This window comes from Piliocolobus tephrosceles, chromosome 18 (assembly GCF_002776525.5).
Source record: "Piliocolobus tephrosceles isolate RC106 chromosome 18, ASM277652v3, whole genome shotgun sequence".
Lineage (NCBI taxonomy): Eukaryota > Metazoa > Chordata > Mammalia > Primates > Cercopithecidae > Piliocolobus > Piliocolobus tephrosceles.
The window spans coordinates 66,180,783-66,207,832 of NC_045451.1; the positions used below are offsets into that span (position 1 = coordinate 66,180,783).

Sequence of the window (27,050 nt, forward strand, 5' to 3'; positions counted from 1 at the left end):
TTTTAAAATGTAAGGAATTTTAAAATGTAAATCAAAGGATTCTGAAATGAAATCCTCTCTGAAATCCTTTTGATAGCTAAACTATGTCACTAAAATATCTTCACTAAGACATTTTATATCTCTTTATACTATTGAAAAAGCTCATATGAGACAAAGCTTCCTAATGGACCAGTCAGGCCACCCTCTGAGAGATGCAACCTTGCAAAAAAGCAGTTTATGTTGCAACATGCAGCTGTGCCACCCAGCTCAACAGCAGCAGAAAACGTACTAGAGCTGGCAGGACTGCAAACAGTGAGAGACAACACATACTAACATCACTTTTGGGCAGGGAGAAAGAGATAGCATGACATTAGTACATTGATTTCACAATTGTCTTCTGTCTTCTCAGCAGTCATTATCACACTAACGGTCATGAGGAAAACAACATTCACAACAAATGTGTTCCCTGGGGTGCACATCACTGAACAAAGCGGATGATATTCACGGAAAAAAAGCGCGATTCTACCAAGTTCCTCAAATACTAATAACATATAGAAACAGGTAATAGAGACAACCTAAAGGAGAAAGAAGAGTCAACAGGATAAACCAAAAAGAAAAGCTTCAATGTTAACATGGATATTTCAATATCTTAATTCAGCTAGAAACAGTCCTGATAACTATTTTATTCAAAAGGGCTGGCTCTAAGTTTGGTATTCTGGAAACTCTTTAGAAAACACACAATGGTAATTAACTTCCTAGGCTAGCTCACAAAAGCCTGTAGAAATAATTATCGATATAAAATGTGGTATATATACACCATAGAATACTACTTAGTCATAAACATGAATGAAATCACGTATTTTGCAGTGACTTGGATGGAGCTGAAGGTCATTATTCTACCTGAAGTAACTGAGGAATGAAAAACCAAATACCATACGTTCTCATGTATAAGTGGCAGCTAAGCTCTGGGTATGCAAAGCCATGTGGAGTAATGCAACGGACATTGGAGACTCAGAAGGCAGACAGTGGTGGGCGGAGGGTGACGGATAAAAAACCTACATATTGGGTACAATGTGCACTACTCAGGTGACAGGTGCACTAAAATCTCAGACTTCACTACTATACAATTCATCCATGTAGCCAAAAACCGATTGCATGTATACCAAAAGCTACTGAAATTTTTTTTTTAAATGTGAAAAAGAGTAATTATCAATATGATGATTGAGATAATTGCCTATGTAACAAGAGTGCTTTCACATATATCTTGCTTTTCACAATGGCCCCATCAAAGGCGGCCTTACTCCTATTATACAGGTGACTACAACAGACCTGGAGAACTGAAATCATTTGTCAACCACCACAGAGACAGAGGGCAGCAGAGCCTGGACTTCAATCTGGATTTACCGATGCCTCATGAGTACGGTTCCCACCTCATTAGTAACATATAAAATACAACACTAATAATGCCATTTTGATTTCTTCTGTAAACTGTTCACAAATTATTCCATCAGAAAAAGACAGTTGTTTTTAGTTGGGAGATTCGGGGAGCACCTCTCCCCATCAATCACCCGGCTGGTGAAATGGGGAAGGCAGAGCTGAAACTCTCAGGGGAACAGTGGCAAAAAAGGTAGGGAAGGAGATGGTCCCAGGCACTTGTAACTTTTGTTTATTTTTATTTATGTTTTTCCTTATTATTTAAACCATACCTCCATACCAGAAACTCCTAATTCTTTTTATTTGCACAGGATAAGCTCTTCTATTAAAAACAAACCTCCAGGTGCTCCAAATTAGAAGACAGAGACCCACACATGATTCAGTTCCAGAGCACCGTTACAGCAGGCATGCCTTGCAGCAGAAAGCATACCTCCATATCACTCCAGAGAGCAATCATGAAACTGTTCGATAAAACAAAACCCTACTAAAAATTCACTGTTGTGTTATCCCCTAAAAAGGTTGTTTGAGTGATCATCTCTCCATTTGACTAATCTGACATGGCAGTACAGAACCCCTACACAGCGCTGTTCTCCCGGTCCATCTGGGGTAGTAATTAGCACAACTAGGAGAATTTAACTTACAGCCCTTTGCTCTGTTATTTGCATGTCATCCTTTCTACCAGCTATTATCAACTAACTGATAAAGGCCACACTTCATTCATGAAGATTTTTTAGAAACAGAAATAAATTTAACTTACAGATTTATAAAACAAATAGTCTGACACCTACCAATCCTTTAAGACTTGTTGGCAAGAGAATCAAATCACAGAGTATGTGACTACTATATTTAGAATGAGAGCATCTTTCTCCAAATTTGGGGTGTCAGTTTATGAAAGCTATTTTCTTCATTCCCTGATGCCATTCTTTCATGTAATTTTACATAAACCTGTAGATGTTAGACTGACAAAGGGACTTTCATTTCTCTGGGGGAGACTTAAAAATGTGCCATTCAGTCAATGAGCAACAAATGCTTTTCAACGTACAATATCCAGGAATATCTATGCTTACTGAAAGCTCATGACAGTTTCATACTCTTTGTGGGGTAGGTACTTGGTTACCGGTAAGTACCGGTAAGGGCCGGTAAGTGATGCCTACCTCCATCCAAGCTGCGAGACATGGTATAACGTTTGCTGGAGGAGCGTTCAAAGTAAGGTGCTGGGCGATCTATCAATGCACTGGCTCTTCTCGTTTGTGCTTGCGTCCTGCCACTATAACGAAACTTGGAACCCAAGGTTAAGAATTTCTTGGGAGGTGCTTCTGGTAACAACAGTCTAAAGAGAATAAAGAAAAACAGCAGAAAGACTAATAAAGTCCAATATTGAGAGTGCTTTTTAAACTTTTTACTCTGAGAGGTCATGTGTGTTGCATGCTAAACGTTTAATACACAAATTGCAGTTAAATAAATCTGATTTCACTAAAAAATGTACACAGTATATATCAACTAGGGATGTTACAGAGAGGAGATATGCAAATGAGGGTTGTACTAAACTAGACGAACTTTTAACACTCCACGCAAAGTGGACAGTCTATGGTTCTATAAGACCAAACAGCAACTAAATAGTTCGATATTAGTTAAGAAGAGTGACAATTTGTTGTTGGGTGCCTAATTTGATGGGTCTCATACGATGCATAAGTAGGTAAAGGGATTCAGGGGTTAAGAAATCACTGAAATAGTAAGGAATTGAAATAGTAAGGAATAGATTGGATATTTGAAGTGGACACCTTAAAAATAATTTAAAGACACTAAATATACTAAAGAAGCGGGGGTTGGGACATGTAAGTACATGACAAATTAGGGAAAATCCTTCAAATTTAGTCTTTTCCTAGTTCTCTTAGGATTTGTTATCAAGAAATACGGTGACAATGAACCTGAAGGAATAGAAAGAATAAAATTCCATATTTTTCTTATTGACAATCTTTTTCAGTATCAGTGATAATAATTATTCCTTAGGGAAAAAACAAAATAATCTCTTCCTACCTGAAAAATGTATGATGCTCAACACATACTTTCCATAAACGCTTGGCAGCTCGATGGTTTGGCAGCTTAAACCCAATGGTGCTTTCAAATTGTTCAAACTAAATAAAAAAAAAAATACATTGAAGAGTAAAGTTTAAAATTATAAATAACAGAAGCCCTGTAAATAATTTATAAAATCATAATGCCACCAGAATTTAAAAAATTTACTTACTATATCAATTGCTACATGCATAATTCATGCTATACACATTCATTTGTTAATTTCGAAAATGTGTCTTTAAAATGCTGCAGGTATAAATAGCCACATTATGCATACAGTAAAATGTCTTCTGAATAAGTGTGTATCTTATGATACTACTGAAAACTAAACACAAAAGGGTTTTTTTTATTTATTCCAGAAATCAATTTGTCCTGATACCACTTTTAAATTTTATTTTCATGGTTTCTCAATGACACAATGACTTCAACTGCAAGGTCCAGAAATGAACCAAATGTTTACAGATATAGTCTACAGCATTCTTAGAAATGACATTTTTCTCCTAATATCTGGTCAGGAAATATGTATATTTCTTAGGTAGTTGATAACTTGGTGTCAGAGACTGTTGATTTTATTTGTGTGTTCCACTATGGATTATCGTGTTAAATGCTAACGTCTCTCTATATCATACGTAAGATCAGAGATTGGGGGAACATATTTTCACATCTTTTAGCATGTACATTTCAGATGATGCTTTATCAGCCATTTGATTTTTCGAGGTGAAATACTCATCTCATTTCCTGCATAATATACTTTATTACTGCAGATGCACAGGTTTTCACATTGTGAAGAAAGTACACATTAGACCACCAGAGGGCAATCATCTTAAACATTAAAGGCTTCCCCAAAGAGCAAACAACCAGTACTACTGCTATAATCAATAGCAAAAATAATTTATGTGGCAAAGAACCGAGGTGAGGGGTCATATGCATGGCATGTGAGACACAATCATGTTTGACCTCTATTTCTTGTTTGCTGAGGATAATTAGGGGAAGTGGGAAATACATCACAATTGCTTCAACCGCAACTGCCTTTCCCAACTTCTTATTCACTCTGGATGTTCACGCGCAGTGGTGTTTGTAAAAATCACTGCTGTCCAAGCGACCCAGCCAAGACAGATACGGTGTAGCTGTGACTAAACCATCATCCATTTATTCATCCTGCAACTAATATGCACATATTATGCCAATGCCAGGGGCTATATGGAAGAGTCAGCTTGCACTCTGCTGCAAGAAGCTGGGAAGAGTCTCTGCCAACCTCTGTAGGCAAGGAGGATGCAGGCTCCTAGACTACCTGAATAGGTATTAATAGTTTCTTAATATCTATTTCTGTGTTTTATGTCAATTTCTTTCAACTTCTTCAGAGCCTGTGTGTTCCCAATAATTTCTTCTCACTCTTCTCAGGCTGTAAATAAGATCGTAAAAACAGAGAGAAGAGGAGAGAAAAAACAGCTTTTTCTGAGCCCGTTTCTCCCAGCATCACAACCCCATTTTGCGCCTCACTGCTAAACTTCAGGAAGCAGAAGCCACCACCTGCTGCCTCTGCTACTCACTCCTGACCTCAACACGCCCTGGCAGGTGCTCCCCACACCTTTCTGAACTCTGAAATGTCATCGTGGGGCCTGACTGTCAAGTTCAACACACTTTTGTTAGTCCACATCCTGCGTGCCCTTTCTGTAACATATGGTACTAACCACTTTCCTCTGAAACTCATCTCTTGGTCATCCATCAGCCTATGTTTCTTCTTTTATCTCTCTGGCTGTCATTTCTTCATCTCCTTGACCCTTTCTCAAATAGTGGTATTACCCAGAGTTCTAGTTTTAGGGCCTTTTCTTTCTCTAACTTGCCTTGTTCTTTGGGTAATTTATTCCATGTCTAAGGCCTTGAATAAAATATATAGTTCATAACTCTGTTCAACTCCTTCTTACGCAAGAATTACTCCCTGAAAATCTGTTCCAAAGGGATTTCAATAGTTTTTCTGAAAATTTGCCCCTTTTCCCTCCTGCCTAATGTCATCTCCATTGGCTTCAATCATGCAAACTGAAAACCTTTGATTACCCTGGACTCTTCCCTCTTTTAATCCCTTCCTACATCCTGTCTCTAAGATCTGTTGCTTCTGCCTCTCAAACCTCTCTCTCGAATTTGTTCCCTCCAGTCTATTCCCAGAGCCTCTGCCCTAGTTTAGGTCTTATCACATCATATTTCTAAGTAGTTGAATTTCATTAAGGAATCTATCATTCCAAAATATTCACCTAGTTGTGTCACATCCTGATTTAAAACCTCCCATGACTCACTAGTGTCTGCTGATTCATTTCTCCAGCTCTCCCCTCTGGCCTCTTACAATACTACGCTCACTCCATGTCTACAGAATATCATCTCATTTGCATCATGCTGTTCCAATCAAAGTATATGAATCCGTTTTTCTGCTAAATAGAAAATTCCTTAACAAGGAACAAGGTCATATTTGTCTTTCTATTTCTAATACCTGACAACAAATAGGTGCTCACTTAACAAATGTTCAATGAAGTCAAATGACTATCTATTGGCTATAAGTTTAACACATAATCTTTAGGAAATATTTTTAAAACACTATCATTTTAGGTATTTACATGAAAACCTTACAGATTATTTCAGTCATCATAGATGGGTATGATGTTATACTCATATTAAACATCATTACATGCTTTATATTTCAATTTTTTGTTGTTTTTGAGACAGGGTCTTCACTTAGTCACCCAGGCTGGGGTACAGTGGTACAATCACGCTCACTGCAGTCTTCAACCCTTGGGCCCAGGTGGTTCTCCCACCCTTGGTCTCCCAAAGGGCTGGGATTACAGGCATGAGCCACCATGCCCAGCCAATATTCTGATTTTTAAAACTGCATTTTCCATCAAGAAACTCCAGTGGAGAAATAGATTTTGAAGATAAGAGATAACTCTATATCAGAAAACATTCAGAGATATAAGTATGCTAGAATCTTTGAGCTTTGACTGCCTCCATTATACTAACCACAGCAACTAGAAATTCGAGGTATTTATTAACTATCACTTAAGTAAATAAGAGTAGATATGTGTTACTATTATGTACAAACCACTAAGTAAGATATAAACATAAGTTGATCATGGAGGCTGTTGTCCAAGAAGTAAGGACTAGTTACCAATTCTCATTAGCCTCTCTGACTTATAAAAAAACAAGCATATATTGAGCTATAGAACACTGACATAATTCACACTCACTGTCCTTTGTTCTACTATTCCTTGTACCTTGAAGTACATGACCTCTAAGCTTTTCACTTTAAAGTACAACCTGATTTGCAGGACAAATAGAAAGAGCATGGAGAAATAACAACAGGATGTGGAGGAAGAGATTTATCCATTACTGTTTGAAATATACACAAAATTATTCATGAAACTGGATTTTATATTAAAATGTTTTTAAAAACACTTCAATTAATGTATGCAGTAGGAAATATTGGAACAATATAAAAAAGAAGAGAATATTTTATTTATTACTGTTTATTGGGCAAATCTACAATAAATTTTCTCAGGCACTTAGATGTAATTCACTGTGTCCCACAATGCTCAGAACTCATAAGCAGATAATTTAAATGTTTGCTTGCTATCAGGGATTTTCCTCCTAACACACATGCAGATGTGGATATACTTACCTCTCCTGGCCGGATCTTAATGTAAAAGTTGTTCCGTTTGTATGAAATCTTTAGAACCTTGGGCCAGGCAAATCTGTTTATTCGCAGCCGGTCACGATATATCAACAGACCACTTGCACAAACTCCTAACATAATTTCTACCCCTTCTGAGTCCTGGAAAAAACAGCAAGAAACAACAGATCAGTATCTAACTTATTTCCATTTTCCGCTAGGTATAATATTTAAGCATCCACAACAGAAATATAAATGGCTGGTTTACATATGCAAAATGATGCGGCCATTTTTAAAACATTACTATTAAACACTAGCCTTTTGATGAAGATGTTTGTCACTATGGAGAGGTTTGTTAGAGTAAAATCTGCTCTCCCAGGTGTCTCAGACCTGTAAATACTGCACACCAAGAAGGCCCAGCCCATGAAGGTATGTTAATAACAGTCGTAATAGTAGCCATAGTTCTCACTTGTCAATTGCCAGGCACTGCTCTGCTTTACATATATTCACTCTTTTAATCTTCACTGTGATTGAGATAGTTGCTATTATTATTCCCATTTTACAGATGAGAAAATAGGTACAGAGTCCCAGCTGAACACAGCCTGGTTCCAGAGGCGGCACTCTTAACCAACAAATATGCCAAAAAGATGGACCCTGACTTTTCCTATGAGGGTTTTGGTTGCTGTTCCTTTAAAAAGAGCCCAAATATTTTTTATATACCATTATTGTCAGAGTAAAATTTAAATATGAAATAGGTTTTTTTTTTTTTAAGTATGAATGAATGAAAAAATATAAGAATGTATTTTCCCCAACAACCACCATTCCCTCCACACAAACACACTGCCCAGTGGTAATCACACTTACCAATATGACTCACATATATAAATATAAATGTTTTTAAAACATGTGTATAGTTTTTTTAAGAAACAAATGTGAGATCATACTAGAACTGCAACTTCCTTTTGCTACTTGCACATTTCATGTTTAGGTAATTTCCTAGAGATGTGTGATGTCCAGCAGTCATCAGAGATGCTGTGTCAAGCTTAGGAGATGCACCACATACAGTCTTTCCCCATGTTGTATTCCATTTAAGTCAGGGTAAAATGAACATCTGTGGTGGCCATGAATGAAGGAAGAAGATAGGATGCAGGCAGGATTATATGTGAGGTCAGAGTCCATCCCTGGTCCCACTGATTCTTGGAATCAGGGGACAGAAAGGGTCATGAGCTGACCACCCATCGGAAGCTATGCCCAGATCTGCTGTCAATGCAAGGCAGAAGATGGAAATTTCCAGAATCAGAAATACATATACTGGTCCATCTCTGGGAAATGTAAGTTTGCCAACAAAGCATAATTGGCTTAAAATGAAATATTTTACTTTGGAAACGAATCACTCCATGACATATTGAATTACTCTGCAGGAGTGGAAATATTTGATGGCAGGATATTACAATATAATAAAATTTGAGGAGAACTCAAAGACTGGAAGCTGCCCACCATTTATCTAGGACTTTAATTTGAAAGAGTGATTTAAAGAGCTATAACCTGATGCTGACACGCAGCTGGTATGACTGATACTTTAGAACCAGTCAATCTGTCTGCACCACCACTCAGAGGTGATCACCTTACTCCACTGGCAGAGTGCAGGAATGAGGAAGGACTGCCAGAATCACTTCTCTTTGACTCACTTTCTTTTTAGTAACTATAGAACAGGACTTTAGGAAGTGTACCTTCAACATACCAAGGGAAAGGACATTTGAAACCTTTTCCATTATTAGGTAACAATAAAACTTTTAATAAAAACCTAATCACCTGTTACTTCTTTGAATTTTAAGAAAACAGTAGCTCCCTTCTTGAGGAAGATGAAGAAGGCTCTGATGCCTCCTCTTCCTGTCTCCTCCAAAAAACACCTCTCTGTGTCCCAAAATCAATCTGTTATCTCTAGTACACCCTTAGCAAATGGTACTGAAATAAACTATCACTTGTCTTCCTTATCCTGGAGAGAAAAGCTGGTTCAGAGCAGGAGCTCTGTTTATCTTTGTAATCTCATGGCCAGCGCACTGCCTACCTTGCATGCACAAAGCCCCTTTACGTGTTTGTTGAAAGAAAAGTGAATGAAAAATGAAAATGACAGAAACGAGTGCAGTTTTTAATTGGATGCAAGTCTCGATTTTATTAATTGCATGGCAAGAAAAACGATACTTTTCATCTCAAATTTTCTGCCACAGGCCACAGTATTGAGGTTAGTTTGAGAAATCTTTTTTTTTTTCTTTTTTTTTTTTTGAGAGAGTCTCCCTCTGTTGCCCAGGATGGAGTGTAGTGGTGCCATCTTGGCTTACTGCACCCTCCACCTCTAGGGGCTCAAGCAATCCTCGTCCCTCAGCCTCCTGAATAGCTGGAACCACAGGCAGGTGCCACCGCACTCGACTCATTTTTCTGTTTTTGTAGAGATGGGGTTGTGCTACATTTATTCAATCGGGTCTCGAACTCCTCACCTCAAGCAATCCGCCCGTCTCAGAGTGCTAGGATTACAGGTGTGAGCTACCTTGCTGGGCCTGAGAAATCTTTGGTTTTAAAAGTCATGACAACAGTATTTGTTGAGGACACGCGCATTTCACTATTAATAAATACATGTGCACTCCCTCTAGCAAGGAGCACTGCGGTGGACCCAAATAGTCTCAGTCATCACGAAAATAAAGGGGCATACAATTTCTTTAATTCAACGTCAGTGTTCGAACTGTGCCATCCTTCAGCACCTCCTGCTCTGTGGGATATCCTATATGGACTTATATCTACATTTCAGAATCTTACATAAAATAAATGACTCTGACAAAGCCCATCAAGATGCACATTAAATGACAAACAAGCAGAGACAGATGTACAAAGAAAAAACAAAACATTTAGAATAGGTTTTCCAAAACATAGGACCTTTGTGTAATATGCATATTTATTCTTCATACAGGATTCCAGCTCAGAAGTTTTAAATGGATTGTAAAGCTCAGGGTCTTTCATACCATCAACAAAAGCAATTTCTCGCTCATAACCAGAAATTAGCTCCAATTTGTTTCAGTAAATTTCCTTCTTCAAATGATGGAGTGTGGTGGCATGGGAAAATTGAATCTATAACTGAATTATCTGTTATACTTAATATTCAGAAAAATTCCTATAATGCTACATTTGTACTTCCTTAATTCTCTTTCTTTTTAACTGGCATAATTTCAAATCACATTATTAAATGAAAAGGCAGCCATCTATTTTAATTCTGTAGCTATAGCAATGTTAAGTGATTTTATATTTACTGATAGAAACACTGATACATCCCGAGGTGCACTTCCTGAAACGTACACCCTAATCTTTTATTTATTCATTTATTTATTTCTGGGCAGTAAGAGAATCAAAGTGTGTCATGTAACTCAAAAATAGCTTCAGATTCACTCAAATTCTCAGGCTCCCTTCATTTCCTTCTTGTTTCCTTATCTTTTAGCCTCTTGGGGGAAACACTAAGAGAAATTGTTCTTATTTTCATTTTGAAATTCTCACTCTACCTTGTACCTAATATACAATAGAAAACATCTTTGTTATCTGAGTGCAAAATAAGTGAAAAAGTGTAATAATGAACTGCCAAGTAAACAGAGCTACACCTGCTGTTGTAATTATACGCAAATGTCAAAGAGCTTGGCATTCAACATAATAGCACATCCCTAGTGTGAGCCTCCGCCAAGTCACAGAGATTTTGCTAGCGCTCAGGCCTTGGAGAGCTCATTCTACGTGACATGCAGAGTGATCCACAGCAAAACCAATCAAACCTGCATAGATTCCAGGGCCCCCATTCTCCTCCCCAAATCCCTGTGGATTAGTTTGCTCTCCAAACGCTAACCAAAGTGCAGCCCAACTTCCAGTATGGACAGAACCTAGACCACAGAGCTCCCTGCAGTGGGTCCGCAGGGGTGCTGAGGTGTTTGCTTGAACAGAGGCAGCTGGAATTCTCTTCATTTGCAGGCCCTAAACCCGACTGTGTAAGACACTTGTTGGCCTGGAAACCTGTAACTGCACGTTCTGTGTGAGTCTCAGACCATGAAATTGGTGACTAACCCTGTCCATCAAAGTCAAACACACATCCCTAAACAGGAACAATGTCATCCTGTTGGACCCAATCAGAAGAAACAACCTCTGACCTTTAACAATGACCTTTTAACCCTGCTAATGCATCTGAATTCAAACCTAGGATCCTAACAAATTTTATATGTTTTGCTAATAAAAGTTTTCATAAAAACTTTCTTGTATTTCCACAGGACTTTTATTCTGGGCTGTTTAAAAAGACTAGCAGTCTTATGTTCATTCTACCACTACTGAAAAGTACAGAGATTCCAGAAAAAGCATGACACAGAGTCAAAGCTACTTTGTGTATCCTCACGATTGCAACCCTCCTACAGTCTCAACCCAAATTCTTTCTTCCCCAGACTCCGTTCCCAAGATACACCTTTAACATTTCATCGATCACCAGTCAACGAAGCAAACCTTAGCCTAGGTGAACTTTAAAACAACAGTCTTATTTCAGAGTTCTGATTATTTGTCAGAGTACCTAAACTTTGGAGGTAGACTTCTTAAATTCAGTATGAATTTACTGACTGCCTGGTATGTATCCAGGTAGGGCCACAGACAGTGTCTGGCACTTAACAAGTGTGACGCTTGAGTCTCGGACAATTGGCTAAGTTTGGACAGACAGACAGGAAAGAGGAGGACAGTCGAGGGATGGACATAGTCAGGGAAAGCGTAGAAACAGACTCTGATGGGAGCAAAGGTCATGTGACAGCACAGAGTGGGAAATAAGACTGTGAGGAGAGGCAGGGTGAACTAAGAGCTTGTTAAGGGTCAAGGTAGGTTTCTAACTGCATCAAAAGGCCATCAGAGGCTTTGCCTATCACGGGCTTTCAGAAGGCTGTGCCCAGGAGTAATACAAGTTTGAGACACAAAGAGCGAACCCCTCAGTAAATATCAGAAAGCTACATTTGTTGTACCGTGGAGTAAGGCTTAAAAGACAGAGATTTGAATTCTCAAAGGTTTCATTTACATTAACTGAAGTAAAAGTCACCAGTTTACAGTGACAACAACATCGAGTTAAATAACAATATATAGAACGTTTGGGGTTTAAAAAAATGCATACCTTAGCATGATGTAAATCTACCCCATACATGGACAATTTTTTGGCATTTTCCAAGAAATGCATCTCTGCTTCTGCCGGCGTCATTCCTCTGATGAGAAGAAAAGTACGTTACAATGATGCTTTTCCCTTCCCTGGTAGGCTGCAATACTTCCCACTTAGCTCCATACTACTCATAAGAAGAAGTCCTATGGAGGCACCAGCAGACACATGAGAAAAGAATAAGAAGAAAAAGGGCTTTGCAAGAAAGCACTACAAATGAACACCTGGATGCTCTGAGTGAGAGCTTACCCATCTCAGAATTTCACCGTGCATGGACCCACACTATGCTCAACTCTCGCCATTAGTGGACGGAAATCAGTACTGGGAAGAGGCGGGTTGTATGCGGAACACTCTCCCATCAAGGCACGACTTAAATGAACGCGCTCAGGGCTTCTGCCTCTAACCTGTGGCTCTTGTGCAGCTCGATCACTTTGTCTTCCAGTTCTTTAGTGTGGTTTGGTGCAAAGCGGAACTCACTAATGTAATCGCTCCCACATTCATCCGGGTCATAGTCTCCGAGCTCTGACTGGACAGTGTAGGAGCCCAGCAAGGCCAGAGTAACGAAGGAGCAGGGCAGCCTTCCGGACACGATGTCGTCTCGCAACTGCAAGCAGAGGTAGTACCTTCCGGGAACCAAAAGCACAAGACAACGAAGGCCAGCATGAGGATACAGGAAAAGGAGGTCACTTGGTAAAAATTGTGGGTAAATAATTTCTCCCTGTAGAACAACCTCTCTAGGATAAATTTTCTAGCATCTATATATTTTGATATTTATTTCATACGCATTTCTTCTAGATAGAAAGGAAAAATACTTGGTTACAAAAGACAGTATTTAAAGGCATTTAGAAGCAAGTCAACATACATAATAGGGTTTTATTAATAAAGCACAGTCTAAAAGAAACTTAAAGACATATTCTTCTAACATCTTTTAAAATAACTTTTAGAGGTCGGGCGCGGTGGCTCAAGCCTGTAATCCCAACACTTTGGGAGGCCGAGACGGGGGGATCACAAGGTCAGGAGATCGAGACCATCCTGGCTAACATGGTGAAACCTCGTCTCTACTAAAAAAAAATACAAAAAACTAGCCGGGCAACGTGGCCGGCGCCTGTAGTCCCAGCTACTCGGGAGGCTGAGGCAGGAAAATGGTGTGAACCTGGGAGGCGGAGCTTGCAGTGAGCTGAGATCCGGCCACTGCACTCCAGCCCGGGCGACAGAGTGAGACTCCATCTCAAAAAAATAACATAACATAACATAACATAACATAACATAACATAACATAAAATAACTTTTAAAGTCAAATGAACAGTCCCCAACACATTTTCTGAAATCCTTGGGTGGGGGAATTATAATGTAAAAATGCTCTTAAATACAGTTATGTGCCACAAAATGATGCTGCAGTCCATGATGGATCACATATATGATGGGGATCCTATGAGACTACAATGGAGCTAAAGAATTCCTATTGCTTAGTGATGTCATAGCTATCTTAACGTCATAGCATAACACATTACTCACGCATTTGTGGTGGTGCTGGTGTAAACAAACGTACTCATATAAAAGACTAGCACATACAATCACGTTCAGAACTTAATACTTGATAAGGATAACAAGTGACTACGTTACTAGTTTATGTATTCACTATGCTATACTTTTTATCATTATTTTACAGTGTACCCTTTCTACCTGTAAAAATACAAAGTTAACTGTAAAACAGCCTCTGGCAGGTGCTTCAGGACGTATCAGAAGAAGGCATTGTTATCCTAGGAGATGACAGCTTCATGTGTGTTATTGTCCCTGAAGACCTTCCAGTGGGACAGGATGTGTAGGTGGAGACAGTGATACTGATGATCTTGACCCTGTGTAGGCCTAGGCTAATAATATATGTGTTTATGTCTTAAGTTTTTAACAAAAGAGTTTTAAAAGTAAAAACAAATTATAAATTTTAAAAATAGAAAAAAACTCACAGAATAAGGATATGAAGAAAATATTTTTGTGTAGCTGTACAATGTGTGTTTGAAGCTAAGTATTACTACAAAAGTCAATTAAAAAGTTTAAAAAGTAAAAAAAATACAGTAAGCTAAGGTTAATTTATTATTGAAGAAAGAAATTTTTAAAACTGAATTTAACGTGGCCTAAGTATACAGTGCTTATAAAGCCCACAGTAGTGTACGGTAATGTCCTGGGCCTTCCCATTCACTCATCACTTACTCACACACTCACTCAGAGCAACTTCCAGTCCTGCACGCTCCATTCATGGTAAGTGGCCTATACAGGTGTACCATTAAAAAAAATCTTTTATATTGTATTTTTCTTGTATGTTTTCTATGTTTAGATATACAAACACTTACCATTGTGTTATCATTTCCCACAGTATTCAGTACAGTCACATGCTGTACAGGTTTCTAGACTAGGAGCAACGGGCTTTATCATAGAGCCCAGATGAATAGTAGGCTCTACCAGTTAGCTTTGTGCAAGCTTTGTGTCTAGGATGTTGACACAACAACAAAATCATCTAAAGATGCCTTTCTCAGCATGTGTACCCCATTGTTAAGTGATATGACTGTGTGATTATTAGGCCCCAATTAGCCTTATGGAAGTATTTTGATATTAAGGTGACTGGTCTTACTATATGAACAAAACAGATTGCAGGTAACTCAACAGCTATGCTGTTATAAACTTCACTCTCAATTTCCTGCATTCTTAATGAGGTAGTCTCTTTATAATAACACAATTCCTCCTGTTTTCAGTTCTCATTTTTAAAATTTAGACAGCTTCTTAAAATCTATCTAAGATATAAAGATTTCCTACCTTAAAATTCGAGAATCTTGTCACCATAAATAGTTTTAAACTGGAGAAATTAACATTTTTCATATAATTTTGCCATATCATAAAAATATGCCCTACATAAAAATAAGTTGATTTGTCTTCTCTGTTTTTTGCTTTTAAGACTTACAGATAAATTACTAACTGCCAAAGACCTCAAGGTGAGTGTTAACGTTGATGAGTTCTAATAACCCCAAGCACAGCCTCACATATGGACAGAACAAAGCACACCTGGTACCCTGTGTATAAGAAATGAACTATTCATCTATGGAAGCAGGGGACTATGATAAAGTCTTAAGGTCCCCTCTAAATATGATTTTAGGCTGGTGACATAAATCCATGTTAATTATGACAGAAAAATCCTTAAACATTTAACAGGCTCTACAAGTATTATATGAGTCAACAGAAAGAAACCATGCACTATTTTCTCTCTCTGTTTTTTTTTTTTTTTTTTTGGAGATGGGAGTCTCGCTCTGTCACCCAGGCTGGAGTGCAGTGGCGCGATCTCGGCTCACTGCAAGCTCCGCCTCCTGGGTTCACGCCATTCTCCTGCCTCAGCCTCCCGAGTAGCTGAGAATTCAGGCACCCGTCACCATGCCCGGCTAATGTTTTGTATTTTTAGTGGAGACGGGGTTTCACCGTGTTAGCCAGGATGGTGCTGGGATTACAGGCACGAGCCACCACACCCGGCCCACCATGCGCACATTTTCAAATCCAGGTATATATGGGCTCTATAACCACAAATTAGCCAAAATAAAACAGTTCTTCAACAGCAACTAAAAAGTATCTTTAAGTAAGAAACTATAAATTTTCTCTGATTTATTGCAAATATAAGAAATCCTCTGGAACTAATTTTTACCCTTCTCTTAATATGTCTGGTGAAATTATTTTTAACTGTAGCAAGTGATTGAAGTTGTTTTGAGTAATTTCCCTTTTCTGTAAAGCCCTCCAAAAAGAATGCAAAGCTTACACAGAAAATTCTGCACACACTGCACAAAATTGCTTTGACTGGTCATAAACTTACTACTGAGCTGAGCAAGAGAGTAGGGGTTCTAAGGTGAATGCAGAGAAGCCTAGAAGGTCAGAGCACATGAGGAACAATGAACTGAGTGTCCGTGTCCCCTCCCCTCCAAATCCATATGTTCGAATCTACCCTCAAGGTGATGGGATCATAAGGTGGGGGTCTCTGGGAAGCGATTAGGGTGGAGCCCTCATGAATGGGATTAGTGCCTTTATAAAAAAGACTGGAGAGAGACCCTCTCACCCTTTCAACACAGGAGGACATAGTAAGAAGTCAGCATCCTGCAACCCAGAAGCAGATCCTCACCAGGACCTGACCTGCGGGCACCCTGATCTCAAACTTTCAGTTTCCGGAACGGTGAGAAATAAGTTTCTATTGTTTATCAACCACCCACTTTATAGTATTTTGTTATAGCAGCCCAGACTAAGACATCCAGTACAGCTTTATAATGAGATCCCCTTTCACACTCAAAGCTGTTACCAAACTGAAATGTTTTTATGTTTTGATTTCTTAATATCTTCTTTCTAGAAAACAAATTAATCATTCTCCTTGTATACACAGGACATAGAAAGTAAACACTTAAATTTATGTGTGTGTGTATGTGCTGGTTATGTAAAAAGTACAAGTATCCAAGGACATTTTTACTCTAAGTATTAAAGCAGAAAAACTAAGAGCTGCTATATCATATAAGGCTGAATCCCATCCAATTTGACTATGGTGGGTGGATGACAGTATCTCAATTCTGCATGTTTTCCCACCAGGGTCAAGCACAGGGAATATCATCCTGGCACCAAAGATTCAACTGTGAAAAGATAGGATCTGGCAAATCTTCTCATCAGATGTTTGCTCTTGTTCATTTGCCTTTTGTTTGCCATTTGAGCGTGGACAATTGTAAGGCTACCAGATGTAAGCACACTCCTTTCCGGAGCACTGAAGAGAAGCACAACTCTCCCAAGACATTTGTCTTTTGCATAGCCTTTCAAATACCTGGTGATATCTTCAGATAGCTGGGCAGGGTCTGGCGGGTAAAATTTCACATTAAATGAAAAGTGCCAAGCACCACCTGCAACGATGGAAAAAAATTAAGAGTAAAACCTCAAGAAAATCTTATGACTCTAATTGATGGCCAGAACTGCCTTAACTCCAAGCATTAACACCCAGGCAACTTTTGACCATTAATGGAAAACTGGGAAACCTCGGTGACATGAAATCTACAGATAAGTCTGAAATCTCATCTAATTTCTAAACTTCTCCCCAATCAAATCCTTTATTGGTACTTTTAACTAGTAAGGAAACTGATCAAACTTCCTACCTTTTTCAGAATCAAAGGTAAGCACTTGGAAGAAGAAAAAAACATGAATGATACGAATAATCTTCAATCAGATAAGTCTGGGAGTGGCTGGATTTATTGCTGCAAATGTCTGGATAGCTCACAGACCAACATTACAAACATAATTCCCATTTTCTTTGTCCTTTCTTCTTTGTTATTACAGATACGTTTGTTTTACGGGAAAGGTTTGTTGCAGTGAACAGTGTTCTAGTAAGTGGGCTGCTCTGTGGGCTGTTGAAAATTGTTTTCTTGCTCAGGGAAATTTTTGATGAAATAGGTACTTGAATGAATTTTCTGCACATTGCCAAATTTTGCACCTGCACCTCCATAGCCTAGCCTGACACTTAGCCGGATCCTCTTTATGCTTTGTGATCTTTATCCTGTGGCCTCTATGCAAGGCCTCTCCAGCACTGAAAAGGGTCAACCAGGAGTCAGCTCACAAGCGTCTACTCTCTGTATTGCCAACACATATCCTTGAAACATTATGAAGCCTTAACTAAGCTCCACATCTCATTAATACTATCTCTAATTGTATATGGTTTATCAATATAAACATGGAAAATACCCTTTTCTTTTTTTCTACATTTACTATGGGATCATTACTTTAACTTGTAGTCACTCTGTTCTTCTGGCCTGTAAATGCAGTAACTTACCAAAGTCTGGGTATCCCTTCTCTGTGGTGTTGTTTATATTTGTTTCCTCTACGCAAGAAGTACACTAAAAGTGCCATAGCCTAGGTCCTGCTTGTATTTTGAATGGTTTACTGAAAAACTCCTCCCAATACCCCAGGCTTCCACCCTGGAAGTCTTTCATCCATGCCTCACCCAGTGGCCACTGACTTGCCCTTACTCTTAGGATTCTGTGACTTCACATTCCACCCCTTATGCTTCCAATACTCTCCTAAGACTTCCAAATCTCCCTGTCTCTCCATTAAATGACTTCTGGGAACTTGATTGCTCCATGAGCCCTTCCCAAACATTCAAAAGAAGGTAGAGTACTGTATTTCCTAGATCCTTTCTCTGCATTGTTCTCTTTCATCTGAGGCAATATTTAGCTTCATCAGTTTCTTACATTCTGTCATAAATGGCATAGATCCATGTATTACTTACAGTTAATTCTTAACTCTATCATTGACATCACATTTAGGACTCTACATGGCAGGAACTCTACCTGATGCCCTATAGAGGTGCCCTCTAAAGGATTTAGCATACGACCAGGCATTACCGGGAACCTAGTATCATTTTTAAACCATTCAAATACATCTATCAGTCGAAAACATTTTAGTGATTGTTTTTCCCACTGTTCTCAAAAAAGTCCTTTTGTTTTTCCAAAAATAGTCTGATCTGGTTGTATTTTCTTATTGATTCCTACTCACTTCCCATTAAAATAGATCCCTTCAATGCTTGCCAGTGGTAAGGTTCATAGTGAGAGCTGGCTTTCCCCCAAGCAAGTAGAATTAAAACTAATGGATTAGTTACGGGAAATGCATTTATTGCTCTTTTATAATTTTTATTCACTTCAATGCAGGCCCTGAATCCAATGATTAGTTTAGCAATGTAATTACACAATCTTAGAATAAATATCCAAGTTAGATACTAATAAGTAACAAAATATATAGAAAAGACATTTAGTGCCAAAATCCTCATTTTAGGAAAGCAAGTTTCAACCTATAGTGAGCCAAAGAAATACCTGAGGTACCCGTTAAAAATGCCAATTCCCAGGCTCCATCCCAGGAACTTTTATTCCAGAGATTTGGAATACGGCCTAGGAATTTATGACTTTAGTAAGGTCCCTTATGGTTCTAATAATAAAAATGGTCGTTGGAAACACATTTTGAAAATCACTGCTACTACTAAGGAATCCACTTTCCCAAGGTTATAACACACAAAAAATACATCTTTCAGGACAGTATTTTGAAACAATGGGAAAGTGTACAGAAACTATAATACAATCTACACCTCAATCAAGAAAAAAAAAAGTCCAGTTAAATGGGGCATAAAACTGGAAATTAATGAGAGAGGCAGATTAAAGCTCAAATACATATCCCCATAAAGAATGTGACAGAAACAAATCCACTGAGAAGGAAGTGCTTATGCAATAAATAAGTTTGCAACTCTATATCTGCTCAAATGAGGGCCCTAGTTAGAAAGAGGAAATGAAACAGCCTGAACACATTAAAATGAATATTTCTATAATGCTGATGTGGAATTTTAAGTTACAAATTTATGATAAATAGAAAATTGTAACACTGATGATAGTTCATTCTTAAGAAAAATTTCTAATGTTAGTCTTTTATGTCAGACAAATCTTAAAATTTCTAACATACTGTATTTTTATCATAAAAGTATGATATATGCTCTATGTTATAAAATTACTGTATCATAAACATACTTAAATATCACAAAATATAGTCTATTTAGACATTTTAAGATCCAGCATGCATAAAAGATGACTGGAATAAGAATTTTTTTTCATAAGAACTCTTCAGTTTCAAAATTTTCTGTTTCTTAGAAGCAGGGTCTCACTCTGACACCCAGACTGGAGTGCAGGGGCACAATCACAGCCCACTGCAGCCTTGAACTCCTGGGCTCAAGTAATCCAACCCCCTCAGCCTCCCCAGCAGCCAGGACTAACTAATTACAGGCATGTGTCTCTGCGCTCAGCTAATTAAAACAATTTTTTTAAAAAATAGAGACCGGGTCTCACTATGTTGCCCAGGCTTGTCTTGAACTTCTGGCTTCAAGTGATCCTCCCGTCTTGGCCTCCCAAAGAACTGGGATTATAGGCATGAAGTTTTAGAATTTTCTATTTATCATAAATTTGGACTTAAGATATTTGTTAGCTTCGTTTCCATTTTCTTAGAGATCTCATTCTAAAGGAATACTGTAAGCCCACAGCATAAAAAGCATGGAAACATCCTTTTATCATTTATATTTTAGAAGTAGAGATGATGGTACAATAATTACATTAGCTAAGGTAATACTTCTCTGCCTTCGTTGAATGTAAAATTTTGTGGCAAGAGGGCATTTTAGTGGATGGGAAACAACAAAGAATACAGGTAAAAATATGGAATTCCATTTTTAAAGAAATTCCAATTTTCCTTGTCTCTTTTATCTGCAAGACTGTCAGTTTTCTTTATGGCAAAGTCATATACACTGCCTAATCTGCATGGTAAAAAAATCCGTTAAAACTCTTGTTTTGATTATCTTGTCCCTTTGGCTTTCTTCTCTTTGAAAGGATAGTAGAAGACAGTATAAATGGGAAGTTAAAGAAAAAATGAATCCTATTAATAATAAAAAAGAAAATTAGTTTATACAGCCTTTCTCCTGTCATGATATTATGACTTATCCTTGAACATTTTATATATTTTCAAAGTGCTTTGCAATTATTAATCAGCTCAGTTTTCCATTAATTAGATGAATAAGAGAACTTCATGCACACAAAATGTTATGATATATATTCAGCATGTCTACTTTAATAACTCTTTAATACTCCTTAGAAAAATATTTATCGTAATTTTTTTCTTAGGATTCCTCAGAACAAAAAATAAGTAGTGTTTTCATCTATTTATCACAACTACAGCTATCTCTGGTTTCCATCTCAATTAACTGTTTCTATTAACCTAATTTGTTACCAAGTTTCTGCTTAGTGGATATATCACATTTCCCTCAAACAGACGGTAAATATGTCTTAATTGTATACATAATCAGTCGACTTTCTTACATCTGGAAGTATGGTTATACTTTTGTCTTTCTGGGATATTATCTAGTATTGAACCATTTCCAAACTGCTCACTACTAATTATGTTTTATTAGTACTTGGGGTATTATTTTGATAGCTCAGGACTTTCAAAGGCACTAAGAAGTATTTGCTTGCTCTTTTAATAGTAAACTGTTGAAAACTTTTACTTATTGAAATGGGAATGATGTTCTTATTAATAAACTGCTCTTAAATGTATTCTTTAACTAGAATTAGTTGTTTGGAAGAATTCAGACTTTGCTGACAAAAATATGAATAAAAATGTAGTTATTTTAAGTTAGTATCCATGTTTGCATCAAAAGTAAGAGCTATAGCAAAGGGTAAAAAATTTTAAAAACTCCTCCTCCTCAACCCCTACATTGGATGATATGCTTCTGGAGTAATTACCAATAACATCTTCCTGCCTTTCAAAAGTTTTCCATACATCTATACAGATATAATTTTTTAAAAACAAATGTGATTGTGCTATAGAAAATATTCTGCAAACTGATTTTCACTAAGGAGAACTAATACGTATTTATATGGCTATTCCATGACTGACTTAATAATTTCTTTATACGAGGATAATTAAGGTGCTTTTAGTTTTCTCCTACCGTAAATAGTAAGATACTGAACCTTCATTTGCTATACACATACACATTTTCCTCGTTAATACATATGCTGAATAAATTTCCACAAGTGAAATTAAGGGTCAAGGAGTAAGTACAGCTTAAATTTTAATAAATACTGACAAACTGCCCTCTGAAATGATTGAACCAACTTATTCTTGAGTAAATAAGTGCTATAGTTTATTATTAAATCCTAATTCTTTGGTCATCTGAATAGGTGAAAAATGATGTGTCATTTTAATTTGCATTTAATCATTAGTAAAATTTAGCAACTTGTTTAATACTTATTAGCTACTTGTATTTTAAATTTGTCACTTGCTCATGCAATTGTTTGGTCCATTAAAATAAATATTTTTCAAATTGCCTTCAGGGGACTAGGAAAAGAGGCTGTCACCAGACAGTAACCTTCAGTTTGACTTGTTATTCCCTTTCAAAGCTATGAAATGACTACGACTTTTATCTGGCCTTTCATATTTTGTGCCTGTTGGAACATTAATAATGCAGTTTGGAACTTTTAAATGGTTAATTGCCAATTCTAACATCAGTTGATTAAATCATATACTTGACATCTATTCACAGGCAGAGAAACAGGCCAAGCATCGCGGTCCCTTTGACTCCCAAGTTGTGACAACTACAAAATGAATACTATCGGAATTGCCAGATCAAATTTGACACAAGAAAAGTTGGTATTCATGCTAGCCACTTAGGTATGGGCTACAAATTCAGACAACTTGCTCTCTGAAAACCTTCACATTTCCACAAAAAGTAATCCAAAAGAACTTACTTCGAACCTGTTTTTTTATTTCCTTAGCAGGGTCCAACCAATTCTGAAAAGGAAAGGACATTTTGAATTTGAATCAGCGGAGAATAAAAATGACTTAATGTTGATTAGGTACAGAATCTCCCGAAATGCAGTGAGAAGTCAGTGGTCGTTGGAAGGCTTCCCTCACTGTGGTCCTTGCCCCACATCTGGTGCCCCTCTGCCAAGCCCTCCAAAGGCCCAGGCACTGGTCTAATGAGAAAAGGCACATGTATGCAGTTTGGGCCCGACAAAAGTCTTTTTCTTTTATAACCATTGCCTTCAGGGATTCAAGCTAGCACAGAAACAGAGGGAAAAAGGCAAAAGATTCTATGTTCAAACAAGTTACTAGGATAAATTAAAACTATATGTAACTGGATACACTGATGTCCCAGCCATTCAGTTCCACGTTAGAGACTTCTGCAATGAAAGATCCTCAGGTATCCCCCTAGGAAGCTTCCCTAACAAATCAACAGCTGCTTGTGATTTCTGATTTTCCTCCTTGGTAAAATCAGATGTTTAATAATGAAGTTAGGCATTGTCTGGAGAATTCGGGAGGTATTAAGGATGATTTATGGCACAACACCAAAACGAGTAACAACTATGAGCAAAATTTCTGACCCAGCTTCCAGTGTGAAGGCAATGGAAACGATTTCCTTTTCGGTAGTTCTCAGGTAGTTATGTGGATTAAGGATATACAGCCCTGAACAAAGTCTACAGAGATACTGCATTAAACATAAAACATGTACTAAACACATTAGATAAGAGTCAGGTAAGCACACAATCCCCCTCATATTCTGATTTAAGAAACAATATGAAAGCATAAAAAGATGAATGAAAAATAGGGCAGCAGCAATAGTGGACTGCCCTGACAGTTTATGGGTTACAACCATAATATCTTCATAGAATTTTGGGGTATGAGCATGATTTTTACATAAATATCAATTTATTTTCATTGGTTCACATAATCTACTGAAATATATTACCCGCCAACCCCCGCAAAAGGTACCACATAAAATGCCTTCCAGGAACCACAAATAACTCAAGTATGAAAAACAAGCGTTCATTTACTGTTACCAGAATATTCCAGATTAAAGGAAGCTGCAGTGATTTCCTTCATCAAGGAATAGATGATTAACAACATTTACAGATTCAAAGTAGAAAGTGTGGGAGTATGAAGGGAGGTGGAGAAAGTGATCCACCCATTCAGTCTCACTTCACTTTCTGGCAGTAATGAGCAGTTCAAGCCATCTTATTTTGCATTGCTTTTGATCACTCACTTTCTGGTTTTCAGCATCTCGATACGTAAGCCCAAAGTAGTCTTTCTCTAGCAAGTTCAAGTGTTCACACACTTTATCAAACAGCACTTGTCCTCTGGAGCGTTTCTACAGGAAACAGAAAAGCAAAGCAAGTCAATAGAACACAAAGTTCTCCCAAACATCAGAGATAAAACCAGGTGATATTTAAAACGTTGCTTGGTGTAACTTTAGGGACTGACCAACAAGTGTGGTCACTTCGCCATTTCCTGTAAAGTGTAAAAAAGGCTAAAAAATGGGGGTTGGGGGGCAGGGCGGAGGCTTCAATCTACAAAAGCCCACCCTTACGATTCAACAAACAAAAGCAAAGTATCAACAGTGCTACTTAGTACGTACAGGTACCAGTGGCTGATTTCTAAATAGAAGCAACTGGAGAAAATAATGTGATGCTTGGAAGCCTAAATATGTGAAATATAAAAATCCTGACAGTGAAAGAGTATATAACAAACCAACAAAAGCCATACTGCAGAGTGCCCTAACTCAATCATCTAGATTAGGAGTCCTCAACCCCTGGGCCGTGGATGGGTACTGGTCCACGGTCTGTTAGGAACAGGGCTGCACAGCAAGAGGTGGATGGCAGGCGAGCAAGCATTACCACCTGAGCTCTGTCTCCTGTCAGATCAGTGGCAGAATCTGATTCTCATAGGAGTGCGAACCCTACTGTGAACTGTGCATGCAAGGGATCTAGGTTGCGTGCTCCTTACGAGAATCTAATGCCTGATGATCTGAGGTGGATCAGTTTCATCCCAAAACCACCCTCCACCCCAGTCTATGGAAAAAAATGGTCTTTCACAAAACTGGTCCCTGGTGCCAAAAAGGTGGGGGACCGCAGCTCTATGAGATAAACTTCTGAGCCTGAGAAGAATTAACCCTGCTCCTTGTCTTAGGCAGACTCTCACTTAAAACTTGCTATCCCAAATCCTTACTTAGAAATTCTAAGGACCACTTTCTAAATTCCATTAAACAAATTTCATTATTTTTGTTTTGTTTTTCTTTTGTCACCAATTTCAGTTTGTACAGAGTTTTTCTCAACTTTTTTAGAGCAAATCCTTATTAAACATAACAAAATATTAAGTTTAAAGAATACTTGAGTTATCATATATAAATACAAAATAGAGACATATGAGTTATATTTCTGACCATCAAGCAGGCATCTGGAGAAAAAGGTAGTCATTTGGGAAAAAAATTCATCGGCTTACTTTATTGTGACGTATCATTTTTTCATCTAATCGTTCAAAGGCCTTTACACATAGTCATGAAGTCTGTGATGAATTAACTGGCAACAAATAAATTAAACCAGTTTTTTATTAGTGCACTACTAACATTTTACATCTAATACATTAAGCATATTTGTCTTTAAGATTTAATGTAATACCAATGAGAAATATGAAAACTGATCAACTATGTCTATGCCAAAATAATAAGCATTCAAAAGACCTGTGACTCATGTGTTGTGTTACTGTGCAGCTGTAATTATGCTGAAAGCAATTACTCAGTCCCCTCAAGCATGACTATTCAGGAGAAAAGGCAAATGTATGATAGAAAAGTAGGCCTAAATCATAGCTAGCTAAATAATCAATGATGTATTTGGAAAAAACAGTTCCATAAAGTATTACGAAAATAAATTACTTGTTAGCAAAACTACATAACACTGCTCATCGGCTATGAATAAATGTTACGACAATGAAGCCCCTGCTTGCTGGTTTAAATCATTTATTTGTAAATAAAAGCATATTATTTCTGAATAATCCTTCACAAATTATAAAGTTTTCACAAAAATGGGTTCTTCTGATGCTTCTATTGGTATGATCTGCTGTTCACAGATAAGAACAGAGGTTCAAAGCAGTTGGATGAGAGAGACAGTCTTATGTGATGACCTGGGAAGTGATTTTAGAAGCAGGTAAACCTGGGCTTGAATCTTCAGGATGTCCCTTGCAGCTATGTAAAATGGGTATGACACCACTTGCTTCTTTGGGATAGACGACATTAAAATCAAATAATGTATTCAAACGTGGTCTAGTGGTGGCATATTTATTAAGCATTCCATAGATGTCAGCCATTATTATAGCCTGGTGGCTGACAAACGGTAGAATAACTAAAGTAGAGCAGATTATTATGCATGTTTTATATAGGAGCACATATCCAACTCCTGGTGGCGCCAATAAGCAGCTTTATAATTAACATGTCCCACTCTTTAGATATCAAATGCCTACTTACTACCTAATCGCTTTAGCTTGACCCTTTTTTTTTTTTTTTTTTTTACCTACATACACACAACATAGAAAAAAATATATATCAGTGTCTGGCCAAATACTTTCTCAATGAGTAAACAAAAACCAAAACAAATGCAAACACAAAAACTTTTCTCCACAAGGCTTCACAGGACCCTATGTCTCCCTACATTCTCTGACCCAAGAGACCGCAGCCAGTTCTCAACGGAGGAATCATTTCTGAATATGCTGCAGGCTGCCCTGGTCATAGTTACAATTCGCCACTTTCTGGCTGCTATGTTCTTTCCTTTGCCTAACAAGAGACATGGGTTAGCTCAAGCACAGACTGTTAATACTACCTGCCTCTCACTTTTCTGGTTCCTCGCAATTTGATTTCTATTAATGAGTCCCACCTTTCTCCTAAACAGACCAGACCTTTTCTTACTGAATATTTTAAACATATTTTAAACACTAGTTTTAAAGACAATGACATACGAGTCCACACTGGAGATTTTTTTTTTCCTAGCCCTTAGAGCTGAGACCAGTTGTTTGATATCAGCTGTAGATGGTTATATCATGGGACGGAAGCAATGAAATTCTGACCTGCTAAACATAAGCATGGCCACCAGCCAGGTGGGTGACTCTGGAAAAGGCTTTTAAGTTATTTGGGTCTCCATTTTCTCATCCTTGACTGGGGATGTAAGATTCTACTGGGTAAGATGTTTATGGGCTTGAGGCTCTTACTGGGCTTCCTTTTGCAAACCACTAATGGATTGAGGCACACTCTCCCATAGCACCCAGATCGGGCATCAGCAGCCTTCTACACATCATGATGAG

The 27,050-nt window shown here is 37.9% G+C and overlaps 1 protein-coding gene across 4 annotated transcripts in view; it reads right to left on the reverse strand.

The window, feature by feature from the left end:
* Positions 1-27,050, reverse strand: part of EPB41L3 (erythrocyte membrane protein band 4.1 like 3) — a 151,858-nt gene that overhangs the window by 27,893 nt on the left and 96,915 nt on the right. For all 4 annotated transcript variants that reach the window (XM_023228483.1, XM_023228484.1, XM_023228485.1 and 1 more), the window contains exons 4-11: positions 23,968-24,072; positions 22,673-22,715; positions 17,179-17,254; positions 12,752-12,970; positions 12,309-12,396; positions 7,154-7,306; positions 3,451-3,548; positions 2,568-2,743 (exon numbers count right to left, since the gene is read on the reverse strand). In XM_023228483.1, the coding sequence (XP_023084251.1) occupies positions 2,568-2,743; positions 3,451-3,548; positions 7,154-7,306; positions 12,309-12,396; positions 12,752-12,970; positions 17,179-17,254; positions 22,673-22,715; positions 23,968-24,072 (958 nt within the window). The remainder of the gene's footprint in view (positions 1-2,567; positions 2,744-3,450; positions 3,549-7,153; positions 7,307-12,308; positions 12,397-12,751; positions 12,971-17,178; positions 17,255-22,672; positions 22,716-23,967; positions 24,073-27,050) is intronic.